Here is a 14,430-nt window from a genome sequence, read left to right as displayed (position 1 = left end):
CACGGTCAACTAAAAGGAGATACTAGTAAGCTGTTCGGCTTATTGACGCAGGAACCACTTTATGTATCTCATATAACATTGAAAGACAGATGGATATAGCACAGTAATATGCATAGGGAATTGTCAGTAACAAAAGGGGGAAAAAATAAAAGGTAGGCCTAGTCATAAAATTTTAAAATGGGAAAAATAAATAATAGTAATGAAGTGAAATAGGAGATATTTACAAAGGAATCATATCCAGATCATATCCACAGTTCATTATTTGTGGCATTTCTGGCCAAACGGCAAAACTCCCACAAATCATAGAAGACAATCATTCATAGCCAACCGGAAGGCAATATTAAAACAATTACAATTACTGTTTTGTCTTACATCTCCAATCATAGCCTTTATATTTGATGATTTTTCCCTATAGATAATAGCTGTTTGCATCTCTGACCACATTTAGTTTAATCTGGTAGAAAACGGAACCCATTATATTAACAAGATTATCAGCATTCAAATAATCCATATACACTTGTCGTTATACAATTACAGAACATTTATTATAATATAATTTCTGCTTCTATCTAATGGTGGCGCCGTGACCCATGATGGACTTCTTAGTGTTTCTCTCAGGTTTCAAGAGGATTATATAACACTTTGGTCCAAACAGTGCCACCAAAAGGCCAAAACTGGACGCTAAAATAGCAAACACCTCCACCACATCGGCATATTTGCCAGGAGAGCTGATATATGCTGGGATGAAGGCTATCCACACGGCACAGAAGATCAACATGCTGAAGGTGATTAACTTGGCTTCATTGAAGTTGTCTGGAAGATTCCTCGCCATGAAAGCTAGGATAAAGCTAAGGAGTGCCAGTAAACCAATATAACCCAGTAACACTGCAAAACCAACTGTTGATCCCACATCACACTCATAGACTATCTTATCACTGTAGTATTTTGTGTTTTTATGAGGAGTCGGTGAGGCTGACACAATCCAGACGGTGCATATTATTCCCTGGATGGAGATGAGAGGCAGAACGGTGGCTCTCTGCTGCACGGCACCAAACCACTTCATAATGTCTGCTCCTCCAGGCTTGGAGGCCCTGAACACGGCCAACACCACCATAGTCTTTACCAGGACACAAGCGACACACCACACAAAGCTAATCCCGAACGCCGCGTGTCTCAGCTGGCAGGTCCACATTCTGGGACGACCAATGAACAGAAGAGAGCACATGAAACACAGTTTGAGTGACAGCAGAAGCTGGAAGCTGAGTTCCGAGTTGTTGGCGCGCACCACGGCCGTGTCCCGATGGTAGACGAAGATTCCCAGGACAACGGCGCTCATAAGCGTGCCCAGCAACGAGATGGTCGTCAAGGAGATGCCCAAGGCGTCGTGGTAGGAGAGGAACTCTGTGCTCTTAGGGACACAGCGGTCACGCTGGGGACTGGACCAGAAGTCCTCTGGACAACTGGTGCACTCTGTGGAGTCTAGCGATGACGGCAAGGTTAAAGGGACAGAAAAGTTCAGTATTGTGCTGAAGATAACCTACTATAAATGTGGAAACGTCTGTCCTTCCTTCTGTCTGTCTGTCCATTTACTCATTTAAATAGTGAGTTCAGAATTGATCTGAACTTGCACATGCGGGCAGACTTTTGGCATACATGCAGGGAGTGAAGAAACCTACACTTCGCTTTTCCCACGTTTGTTTAACCCTTAAGTTCTGTTCAGATTCACTACACCTTCGTTCTGTTCGGGTCATTTTGACCCGGTGGATATTTGGTTTAAAAAAAACAACACTAATATAAATTTTAACTTAACAAATCATCATGATACATTGACTTTGACTCAATACCAAACAATTCATATGATATATTTGGTAAATTTTTGCATTTCTGCTTTGCTATATCACATTAAACACTGAAAGAGCTAGGCGTTTTTACTGATTTAGCTGAAATCCATGTAAAAAGAACGACTTCATTTAATACTGGGCAATATTGCTCATGCTTATAGGAAGGGGGGGAGGGTTCGGAATGGGGCTTCGGAAGGGGGGTGTTAGAAGTGGGGGTGACTGTGTGTCTGTGTTTTGGCATAATACTGTGTATTTCTGTGCTTCCGGGTCAAAATGACCCGAACAGCACTTAAGGTTCAAAAAATATGAGGGGGGTGTAGCATGGGTGTAGTGCAAAAATATTTTTTTTACATGTTCATCTCAGAAGAATCTTTAAGGCCAGTGAGTTTCAGGTGGAAACATTTTTAACTTCTACCTTTTTTTTCCAAATGAAAATGTAAAACGGGTCAAAATGACCCGAACAGCACTTAAGGGTTAAGCTGTTCTTAAAGGGGAAGACCACCCATTTTCAATATTGAACTATGTCATTAATATACCTTAGAGGAGTTGTGTGGAAATTTTAAAAAAAAGTTCCCCCCCTTCTGTAAATTACAATGTGTGATGTCATCAAGTTGTGATTTGTAATACAAACCCCAAAATCAATCCTCCAGTTCTATGCAACACAGAAGAGGGGGAACTTTTTTTTTATTTCCGCACAACTCCTCTAAGGTATATTAATGACATAGTTCAATATTGAAAATGAGTGGTCTTCCCCTTTAAACTCTCAGTCAACTAAGACTCTGCTTATGGAAGACTTATGGAAATGCTCTCATACATTTTTCTCCTCAATGATCTGAAATTGCACATGCATGGCCATTGACCATTGGCAGGAAGTGAGGAAGACAATTCTTCAAGGAGTAGTTCACCCACAAAATTACTTTAGTTCTGTTGATTAGTCATGCCATGGAGACTTGAGATCAATAATTTTTTTTTTTTATTTGTCGTATTCCTAAGACAAAAAAAATGATTATAGTACATTTACCCCCATTGATTCCGGATGGGGACCTGAATGCATGATGGTCCCCATCCGTTATCAATGGCAGTAAATTTATTGAAAGCAAATTATTGTTTTAGGAATGCGACAAAAAAACTAAAAATATGGCCAGAGTAATCAATAGAAAAAAAGTCATTTTGTGGGTGAACTACGAGCTCCTTTAACTTTGCTGTGGTGGGTGGTGTTTCCAGTTGACAAATTGTGGTCTCCTCTATTAATAGTACAGTACGCTGACAGACACATAACACCAAAGAGAATAGAAAAAAGAGAGCGAAAGAGAGAGAGAAAGATGGTTCAGTGTTGCAAAGTTATGAATGACTTGGATTTAAGTGCATAGCCACTGCAGACCCACTAAGGCTTGGCTACATTATGTTTGTTTGTAAAGTGTAGAACTGTTCATTACATAACCCTCTCATCACTATATTACCTGAGTCCATATTTTTTTGATTTACCAGATCATTTTGTTCAATTAGATTTGTTTTAACTTAACTCATATATTAGGAATTATAAGACATAATACTAATGGAAAGTGGAAAACCTGTATATCTCCAATTGTAAGTATAGGTTTAAGTCCGCACAAGCAATATTCAGCAGACAAAGGGAGCAGATAAAATTAAAACGGACAATTGAACAAATTGAGGGGTGAGCGCATTAACAATTTAACAGATTAAAAATGACTAGTTTGTGGTTTATAGTCTGGTAAATCAAAAAATATCTATATTAAAATATATATATATATGGACTATGGTACTCAATTGTTTCAGCAATAACTGACAGTAGCACTCAACATGCTACAATGATATAATGAGCTATCGGAGGAAGGGGCGTATTATTGTAATAATTGCCTTTGTCATGCATTATTCTCTTCAAATAATTATTGAAGCATATTCTTTACTGCAGCTGGCATTTTTGCCACAGGCTATGGGTCTGTAGTGACAGTTGCAGTCCTCGAAGTCTCAAGTCTGCAAGTCTGAAACCAACCCGTCTCATTGCTGATCTCTCCCTCAGAACAAGCAATGCAGTCAAAGCAGCAGACAGGTTGTCCTTTCCTTCTGGCCACACGGGTTCCAGGAGAACAGCTCTCACTGCACACTGACCGAGGAGGCTACGGAGGAAGAGTTGATGATCAATTTCAAAATTACATGCGTGTTATGAGCTCAGCATTATTTAAAAAGAAAGCTCAAGTGACCTTTTTGGATTCAAAGTTCCAGAAGATTCTGTCTTCATGGAGGATGAGTTCTTCACCTGCAGACGCTGACTTCCTGACCACGCCTACGTTCTGAACCTTTGCGCTTCCGTCAGGGAGCCACGCCCAGTTCATGACATCATAGATTGGCAACGGATCACCGTTCTCATCAAATGACACATGATCACCAAATGATGTGGTGAACTTGACCTTTTCCAGGTAATGCACAAGCTACAAATGGTGACAAACAGAATAAAAGTCTGCCGTTAGGAAAAAGGGGAGGTAGCATTAAAGGTGCAGTAAGTGATCTTTGTTCAAATAAGTGTTAACTCATTTCCCTGCTATCCCCGTCGAAACCGGAGATTTACCGCTGTACCATGCTGCCATGCCCGTAGACCCGGGAAATTTAATTAACTTTAATCATTATGAAACAATTAAAAGTATGATCGCTGTATATAGCCGATTCAGAGTCTTTAGGCCCGCCTCCTAACTGTATCCGGCCGTATTTCCCGTTTTGACCGGATCTAGGTTTCCGTATCCGGTATAAGGCCCAATCGTAGCTCCAATCCCATAGGTTTCCATTGTAAACAAGGAAGCTCCCTGCACGGCCATAAGATGGTCTTTTTTCACACAGATTTTTTTTTTGTAAGCTGTTTGATTCTTTTACCGGCCTGGCATATGATCTGCGCACATTTCATCTGCAATGTGCGCGACGTGCCCTCGCAGGAACATAGTGCACAGCTCGGCGTTTTACATGAGTTTTTCTGTAAACGGCGGCAGATACAGCCTGACAACGGATATTTCTTTTTCCAATGGGATTGTTTTTTTTCGAAAGCTGTGGTCCGGTCTGCAACGCTGGTACATGTTACATGCGCAGATCGTGGGCGATGCATGCACGTGTTTTTAAATAGCTCTATATTCGTATAGTAATCGTTGCCTACTTTCTACAGCATCTATACTCCCAGGCAATTAGCATTACTGCAGTAATCGGTTGTTATCACATTCTCAAAGTTAAAAGGGTTCATTTGTTTCCATTTGTACACTCACTAAGTTATTAAGGGGGTCCATTTGTTTCCTAACAATCAATAATTTATCTGGGGACCCCTGGAAACCCCTCATGGACCCCTGGGGTTCCCCGGAGCGCACTTCTAGAACCACTTCTATATAAGAACACGCATATTTTCCTCTAATAATTTGGGAAACTCTCCATGTGTCATCATTAAACATAACAGTAGTCCTACATGTTTTTTTGCCCTCCTAATTCAAATGTTTTCAATTATTTAACGATGAACAATATTAGCATGATTTATACTTCTATTTTTCTTTTTTAGGGGAAATTTCTTGAGTACCCCCTGCAGTACCTCTGTGTACCCCTAGGGGTACACGTACCCCCATTTGAGAAACACTGCAATAGAATAGATGATTCAATATCATGCTACAAAGCATCATATGACCAGTTGTAGCATGCTGAAATACTAAAATATCTAAAAACACAGATTGAACACAAAAAATAACTCCAAACAACAATAAAATAAGATCTGGTTGTCCAAAGAGGTGAAGTGGTCCTTTAACATTTTAAACTGTGAATGAATGGCAGCACCTGCCATGGCTGCACTGCCTCCAAGCGTGCACAGCTTCCCCCAGTGAAAGGCCCTCGTCCTGGGGCACACTGCAGCATGTCTTGGAGGGCGTGGGCCAGCGCGTACACAGCCTTGTACACATTGTACTCGGGCCTGAAGTCAGACACGTCCAGGAGGTCGGTTCTGGCCGTGGCCAGGTCCTCTCGTCCGGTGCACACCCCTCCACCGGCGTCCAGCCACTCTGAGGGAAGGGGCGCGAACTTACACCCGAACGTGTTCTCCCAAAACTGCCTCACCTGAAGAAAACCCAAGTTCAGCATGCTTAAAATGCTTTGTGAATTATAATAAAATAAAATGGAATTCAGGCTGAAATCGCAGTTTAAAAACACTAAATAAGTGGCTCACAACCTTTTCTGGATCAGGGCCCACTTCAGCAATATTAAAACTAAGAGAGGGTGTGTGTTATCGTGAATATCGGCACACCTACAGGAAGGAGCCGAATGTGAGTTCCGTAGGCAGCACAGAATATACACCCGCAAGTGTAATATTGCAATTATAGGTGAATAAACATCAAAGATGCTTTGCTACAAGCAGAATCTGCTAGAGCAGTGGTTCTCAAACTGTGGTACGTGTACCACTGGTGGTACATGGGCACCCCTCTGGTGGTACTCAGAGGAGGTTCCCAAAAATAAGAAAATATATATAAGTGAAGTGAAATATTTATATTATACTACAGGTAGTTCTTCTGACCAAGCAATTGATTGAAATAGGCTCTCCAGCTGTGCTGAAACGAGCATGACATCACACCTAGCCGTTAATAGAGGATTTGAGAACGGATTAATCACATTAGAAATATCATCAGTTTACATGGGAAGTTCAGATAGATAAATCTGTTTGATGACCCGGTCAACAAATTATTGGTTTAGAAATGCAACAAAAACTAAAAAATCTTCATGAATTCAAGGAATAAATTGGCCACCTGTGTTAACTGTGCATATATGGGGTGGGTCTACGCACCTGTATTTTAACATACCGGTATATGGTGGTACTTTGAGAGACACATATTTTCTGAGGTGGTACTTGGCGTAAAAAGTTTGAGAACCACTGTGCTAGAGCTACTTATAGATGTTGCTCCTCCTCTTGCTGGTAATCCTTGGTGGCAGGATGATCTGAGCGTTGCGAGTACCAGCTGCAGGGTCATCAGCTGGGAGCCATCCCTCATGGGTGTTTCGCCCCTTTCATCCCAGAACACCTCCGGATGGTGGGGCCATCCGGAGGTGTTCTGGGACGAAATCGCGTCTTACTGATAGGTAGTTCAATGAGGGATGCAGCATGGTGGTAGGTAGGTAGTTATGGCCTTTGGTGTAAGATTTTCACTTTCTAGGATAACTATATTTACTATATTTAGATATTCTTATGTCTGGAAAAATTGAGGATTAAACGGGTTAAATTGAAACAGAAACACTGACTATGTTGTTTTCCTGGCCCCCGCCAGGCTCCCTGTCAGGATGTATGTCTAACAGGAAGTCCCTGAGGCCGGGCATCTCTCCTCGGCGGATGGCGATGCCCAGGGTGCCTCTGAGGTAGGGCATGAAGCCAGGGGTCTGGAGGCCAGCGTTGGTGGTCCACCCCTCACTGGCCATCCACTGCAGACCCGTCACGTTCTGCCTGACCACCTGTTGGGTTCAACACAATGTTATTGTTGCGTTATCGTCTCTGTTGGTCGGAAACCTTTTGAATGTAGGGGCGATTATGGCCAAAATGATTATGCAAAATAATGAGATAACAATTAATTATCACGATTGTTTATTGAGTTTAGTGATGATAAATATGTTTTATTCCATCCATCCATCTTCACCCGCTTATCCGGAGTCGGGTTGCAGGGGCAGCAAGTCTTTCACTCCATTCATTGAATAAAACTGTAGAACATTTGTTTCACATGCCGATAACAGCCAGATACACAAGCTCACAACATGTCCCACATTTTAAATACCAGTAAGACTCCCTAATCGAGAGATAAGCGACCGTTAGGTCACATACAGTACACAAACTTTAGAAGGCGATGGTAGGCAATCAGGAGGAAATGGGACAGATCGATGTTGATGACATGACTTTAGAGATACTGTGTACCGCTTTGCGTGATTTTAGGGCAAAATCTGTTGGAGCGGTGTCCAAAAATGTGTTTTGCAAGAATCGGCCTCATGGTGGCGCTACAAGAGGGCCATGTGAGAAATGAGGGGTGGAGGTTGTGGTTTGGTAGCCAGGAGTGTGTGTGCAAATTAAGTTTGGCATGAATCGGGGCAACGGTGGCAGAGATATGAGTAGGGGAAAAGTGTGACGTGACGGACAGACTGACAGACAGACTGACAGACTGACTGACAGCCGGAGGAGGCTTTGATAGTAACTGCAACCTGCTCGGTCGCAATCAATAATTGGACGATCATGTTTTCCAAAGGATCAAATGTAGCTATTTAGTCACAAAGAAAGAAAGAAAGAAAGAAAGAAAGAAAGAATGACTTCACTTGAATAAACCTATAATTTCAGATCCCACAATCAATGCACAATCTCAGAGTAGAATCCGAGATAGATGCATTTCTCTGTATTTCCTTGAATGGGACTGAATGCAGAAGTGGATAGCCTATGCAGACGTTTATATCCGCCCAATTGTAATTTTTTTTTTTTTCGCAAAGTAAACTGTTTCATCATATGGCCATCGCACAAAAGCAGTGAAAACACCTGATCTACAAGCACACAACCCGAGGCGTTGTGTGCTTGTAGATTTAAATCATCATTTTAAAAATGATAAACAAAACAAACGGTTTTGGACATACAAAGTTTCCACCCGACAACGACGACATTATACAAACACGAGGTTTCCAAAGTGCCGATCGTAAATCACAACCTCCTCCATGAGTTTGGCCATGCGGCTCCCAAACACGAAGGCGATGACGACGCGAGCCGTGGACGTCTTCATGACAGAGACGATCCTCTGGAGCTGGGCCGGGTCACTGTCCATGGGCAGCACCTCCACGTAGGCCAGGCAGGCCCGGCCGGAGCGGGCCAGGTCAGCCTGGAAGGAGCGGGCAGCGTGGTGCCCGTAGTCATTGTCCAGGATCACCAGTCCTACCCAGGCCCAGCCCAACCGTCGCATGATCTGGAGCATGGCACTCACCTGGTCAGAGAAACAGTGGAGGGATACGTGTAACTATACAACTGGTAGTTCCGACAAAGCAATCTGATTGGTTGAAACAATCATGTGATCGTGATTATATTCAGCATTATGTAACGCTCTCATCAATCAAAGAAATCAGCTGCGCTGGTTGGGAAAAAATATGTTGGGGCTGCCTGTCCCAGCACTATGCTAGCGGCTAGGCTAGCAGTTTTCATGTGGAGTTCAGGGACATAAGTAGCCTGGCGGAGCCCTGACGTCATACTGCGTTCACTCACTCATTCCTTCCACAGTATAACGTCTGGCCTTCGGACTATTGGCAGACTCCTCTAACCAATCAGCGTAGCATCTCAGCGTAGCATCTCTCAGCCAGTCGGAAGAACGGCAAACAAACACGTCTTTTCGGCCGATGAACTCCGCTAGGGCATCCCCCGTGTTCCTTTTTAATTGTTGTAATTGATTCCAACTCTGAAATAACTGCACTTATTGCTTGTTTTATCGTTAGAGCGTTAACTGTTACACTTGTTGCATCGCGAGGGCAGCGGCAGCCATTGTTGTTTTGAAAATGCTGCAGCATGCATACGTCACCGTCTACACATGGACCAATCAGGGAAAGCTTTTCACTTGTTGTCAGGAAAGACTACGTTTGTTGTGCGGAAGCAGTCACTGATTGGCCCCGATCAGAGAATAATCAGTATACGGGTGGGTGACGTGACGTAACGTTTTCGCTGTCCTCGGTGTCAAACATGTATAAATAAAAAATATATTTGTCAAAAACCTTCTGAATATTGTGCAGGACATTAAGCTTTATGTGAACTTACTCAAGATTAAAACATTTCATTCCTCATTTCTTCAGAATTTTCAACCAAACATGGCAAAACTCATATGGTGTGACTGTCCTGACCTTGTTTCTCAAAGTGGGAACTTGAATAAAACTAAGAAAAAGAATTGCTAAAAATCATTTGAAAATGAATTTAGGCTAAAAAAAAATGTCTATTTGTGAGCCTATATCTTTTCAAAGTCAAAGCATAATGTTTTCAGTCATTTCTGATCAAAAACATTTTGTCCCCCAAACCAAAATCATTTGGTGTGACACTAGTTTGGACAAATTAAACAGGCAATTATTTGGACACCTATTGGCTAGAGAGGTCCTTCTTCTGTAAGGCTATTCAGCACTCCCAGCACAACTGCAAGACAGGTGTCTGAGGTGAGTTATGATTTTAACATTTTCATGAAATGCCATCTTGTTGAAACTTTGACAAACTCACCACTTTGGATGTCTGTTGGTGTGACACCTTTTCATTAAAAAAAAGCTTAAGTTATTTGAAGTTTTGGTCATATTTCCATGTAGATCTAGGTTGCTTTGTTATAGCTAGCATGCTGTTAGCATGCTAATGTGTACATAGTAGCCTCAAGGTAAACCTAAATGCAGAAAACGTAATATGGTGTGACACTTAATCATAATGGTGTGACATGTCTGCTTGTCATGCCATATGACTTGATTGTCACACCATATGATTTATACTGTATTTAACTACAGATATAACAATAAATAACAAAGTTCCATGTTTCTTTTGTACATTTAAACATTTGTTTTAAACATTTTTACATAAAATGTAATTTAGCTTCATTCAGTGATACTTCAAATTCATCAGACAGAGCAGAAACCCCTTCACAGAAACCTTAACATATTGTTTCAATCTAAACAATATTTTCTCTTTGTCTTAAACTATACATTCCATTTTCTTTTGTCAGCTGGAAAATGACAAGTGCTGAGAGAACGAGAAAGTACAGGGAGAAACTAAACAATGACCCAGCAAGGAGAGAGGAGCCAAAGGGGCGAGACTGCATTTTCTACGAAGAGCAGGAGGTTGTCTGTGGCATAGCAGAACCGCAACAAGGCAGCCGGTTTGCTACCCTCACCAAATACGACTGGCTGATGTACAATACAGTCTAAATGTATAATCTAATCTGATCTAATACTTTTGTACTTTCACTCACTGGACTGGACAGTGGACAGTGTTAAGGTAGGACCCGAGACAAAACTAGCGAAAATAGCTGATCTACAAGCTCTCAACACGTTGTGCTGCGAGAGCTTGTAGATCAGCTATTTTCGGAGTTGCGCAACCCAGCACTCTTTAGCTAGTGGAGATGTGGTGTAATGTCATGATTCCTAATTACATTTGTTCAACACAAAATGCTGTGTTCAAGTTCAGGAGACTTCGGAAAAAAGCAATTTACCTGAATGCTGAGTTCTGTTTCCACTAATTGGTGTTAATAAAATGTTGCCTTGGCTCCAAGTGTGGCTATGCGCCTTATTGTCTCTTTAGGATCCTTCTGCCGTGGGCCGGCAGAAGACTTAGGTGTGCGTAGCATTCCTGTGCACATCCTCATCATCCATCTACTACTACAATTCTTTCTTATCCCATGTTAAAGCCCTACAATAATATCCTGTTCAGAAATATTAAGGCCATGTTATCCTGGGTAATTGTTTAATCAATCAGTAAAGTTCAGTACTCACTAATAGGTAGGTTAAAACACAGTTTGCTTTGACACATGAAGATATGATCATACGGTGTGACACTAAATCATTTGGTGTGACATTCCAAATAGTGAAAAATCATACCTTTATTAATGATTAAACCAAAAAAAATGTTTATGGATTACATAGAGAATATTATCAGGAAGAGTCACAAATATTTGTGTAATTTTAGAGAAAGTTTTGACAGAATACATTTAAAATATGTTGTAAGATCATGAACATGGGCCTCACACAGAGTGTCGATTATGAAAAAAATATACAGATATAATTAATTTTCAAAAAACTATAGTGGATCACTGGTTAGTTATGATAAAGGACTTTGATAAAGTGAGTAACTTAAGAAAGATGTACTCCATTTTCATTTTATGAACAATTATTTTCATGTCACACCATATGACGATTTTAGGCACAAGTACAACAAACTGCTGAATAAAGTCTGATTCCAATAAAATATCTAAAAACAAAATTTATTTCCATAAGGTTGAGAGTGAGTAGAACAAAAGTAAATAACTTTTATGCCTGCAATTTAAAGTTTTTTTAAAAACACATTTTTTGGGGCGTCACGTCACTGACCCACACTCGCTGCCAATCCCTGGAAGTCCAGACGTTATACTGTGGAAGGAATGAGTGAATGAACGCAGTATGACATCGGGCTCCGCCAGGCTAGGACATAGGAGCTAAATGTGGTGTCAAAAAAGTACACATTTCTATTGAATATCTTAATTAGTAAGACACCTCAGGGTGACATGCAAAAGGGCGAGGTCGTGCCAATTCATGGCCATCTGGTCAGTGATGTATATGGGACCAGATACTCATATATGGAGACCCCTGCATGATAGTCAACAATGCTATGTCAAATGATGTCCATATATGGGCATTACCAAATATGGGCATTCCCAGATATGTCCTTAATATTGAACATAATATCCTTAATAATGTCCTTAATATTGATAATATAGGAATCTCCATATAGGGGCATGAAACCCCTATATGGAGGCTGGATTAGCCTGGAAGGTCTGGATTAAGAGTGTCTACTAAATGCTTAAATTGTAAATTGAACATGTACTACTGGATACCAGCAGATCATTGGTCTGGATGTTCACCTGGAAGGCATCACTCGGGATGGTTCTAAAGAAGGACGGGAACCGACGGCGGTCACTCAGACAGGAACAGGTAGAATAGTAACTCACCTAGAAAAGGTACAAAGCATCAGTTCTGTAATAAATTAATGTCCCCTGCAAGTGGATAATATGAGCATATATTATTTATGTTCACATGAGAACATAACACTAACCAGGGGTGTTGCACCAAATTCTGGGCCCTGGGTACAAGGATTCACTGCGGGCCCCCGCACAATTATTTTGTGCTTTAACTATTGAAAAATAGCAGATCTACAAGCTCACAGCACAGCACCGAGTGCCGTGCTGCGAGCTTGTAGATCCATTTTTTAAAAATTGGTAAAATGCGTGCAAGTCTTTCAAAGTATTTCAAATCATTCTACGTTTTTTTAAAAAACCTACCGGTATGTTTCTATGTCAGTGGTGCTCAAACATTGTCATGTGAAGGACCTCCAAAATGATATGTGGCCACGGACCCCCATCTCAAAATATTTCGTTCCAGGGACCCCCCAGAAGCAAAATTGTAGTTACAAATGTCCGCTTGAAAAATACATATGCCTATATTCAAAGATTTGCACACATTTTCACGACTTTTCAAAAATAGTAGATCTCCAAGCTCGAAACATTTTGAACTTCAGTTCAGATGAGTAATTTTTACAACCTTTGAATTTGAATGGAATCCAGCAACACTATATAAAATTGGTGATATGGTAAATGGTTTCTAGTAGGAAACCTACCTGGGGCTCTCTGTACAAACCTAACACACTAGAAATGGCGATAGAATGTGTCGAGGAATCGGCACCCACGATTCCCATCACCGGAGGGGACCCGGCGGCACAGCCCTCGTCCAATCGAAACCGCTCCTCTCTCCCGCTGACCAATGACAGCGCCGCGTGGAACGCACCCCGGAGCGTGTGACAGGTGTCGTAGATCCTATAGCCCAGAGTGACGTTGGGCAGCAGGCTGCCGTTCCTGTTGATCTCTGTGACCGCAAACGCCAAGCTCTGGGCCTGCCTGAACCCTGGGATGAAGAAACTATAGCACACATTTCTACTGTAAGCTTGAGCATTTATCTTTGTAGAAATACAGTGGCGTCAGTTAAGCAAAAGCTAGGGTATGGCAAAGATGGGAGTCCTCAGGGAAAAGAGGCATTACATTATGTATAACAAGGTTCTATTGTGAAAATAGCAGATCTACATGCTCACAACGCCTCGCGCTGCGAGGCGTTGTGAGCATGTAGATCCGCTATTTGTCTGGAAAAAAAAAGAGTTTTGACAGTTTTTTTACACAGGTTTCTACGGTTTCTTGGGCTGGAGTGCAGCTAAACTTGGCATGTTAGTAAACGTGCCACAATTAACAATAATGCATTGCACCTGTGCAGCTGACCTGCGGAACATGGGAATATACCATTCTGTCAAGATGGGGAGAATACAAGTGTGGAGAATATAATTATAATACCTTGTTAAAGTGACCATTTTGTTACATTTTGCATTTGTAGTTATTTTACTGTAATTTAACAACATAATAACCAGCACAGATAGACAAAGAGACATTCATGGATTTATATTTAAAAGTAACTTTTATTTCCCCCCCCTGGCATGGCAGCAGCATACGCCTGCCATACCCAATTGACGCCCCTGTAGAAATATACAACATGCTATCTGTCTAAACAAGTTCCTTGATCTCTTACTTCCTGTTGTATTTATGACCCCATGAAGATCTGATTAGATCAAAACGTTGACAACGCAATAAAATACATCAGAGCTTTTTCAGCAGACATATACCTTCTTCTACTGTATGTATTCAGGGACGTGCACAGAATGTTAGAGAGGCAGACATTTCTAAAAGGGCCTTGCTTTTGGTGGAAATATCGAAAATAGCAGACCTCCAAGCACACCGTTGTGAGCATGGAGGTCGGCTATTTTCGGTGCTTGATACCACACTGAACTATAAGGATACTG

General features: G+C 41.5%; 1 protein-coding gene across 1 annotated transcript; it reads right to left on the bottom strand.

Moving 5' to 3' along the window:
- Positions 1–565: 565 nt before the first annotated feature.
- LOC308292354 (extracellular calcium-sensing receptor-like) lies at positions 566–14,091 on the bottom strand (the record flags this gene model as incomplete). The annotated part of the gene is made up of 9 exons (XM_080734666.1): positions 566–1,479; positions 3,856–3,979; positions 4,064–4,291; positions 5,661–5,936; positions 7,110–7,316; positions 8,543–8,812; positions 12,428–12,541; positions 13,207–13,542; positions 14,083–14,091. 9 exons carry the CDS (start codon positions 14,089–14,091, stop codon positions 566–568), a joined length of 2,478 nt encoding a protein of 825 aa, XP_080590792.1.
- Positions 14,092–14,430: the final 339 nt, after the last annotated feature.

This window comes from Nannobrachium achirus (assembly GCF_963921795.1).
Source record: "Nannobrachium achirus genome assembly, chromosome: 10".
Lineage (NCBI taxonomy): Eukaryota > Metazoa > Chordata > Actinopteri > Myctophiformes > Myctophidae > Nannobrachium > Nannobrachium achirus.
The sequence above is the reverse complement of the archived record's forward strand: the minus strand, read 5'-3'. Positions and strand labels throughout refer to the sequence as shown.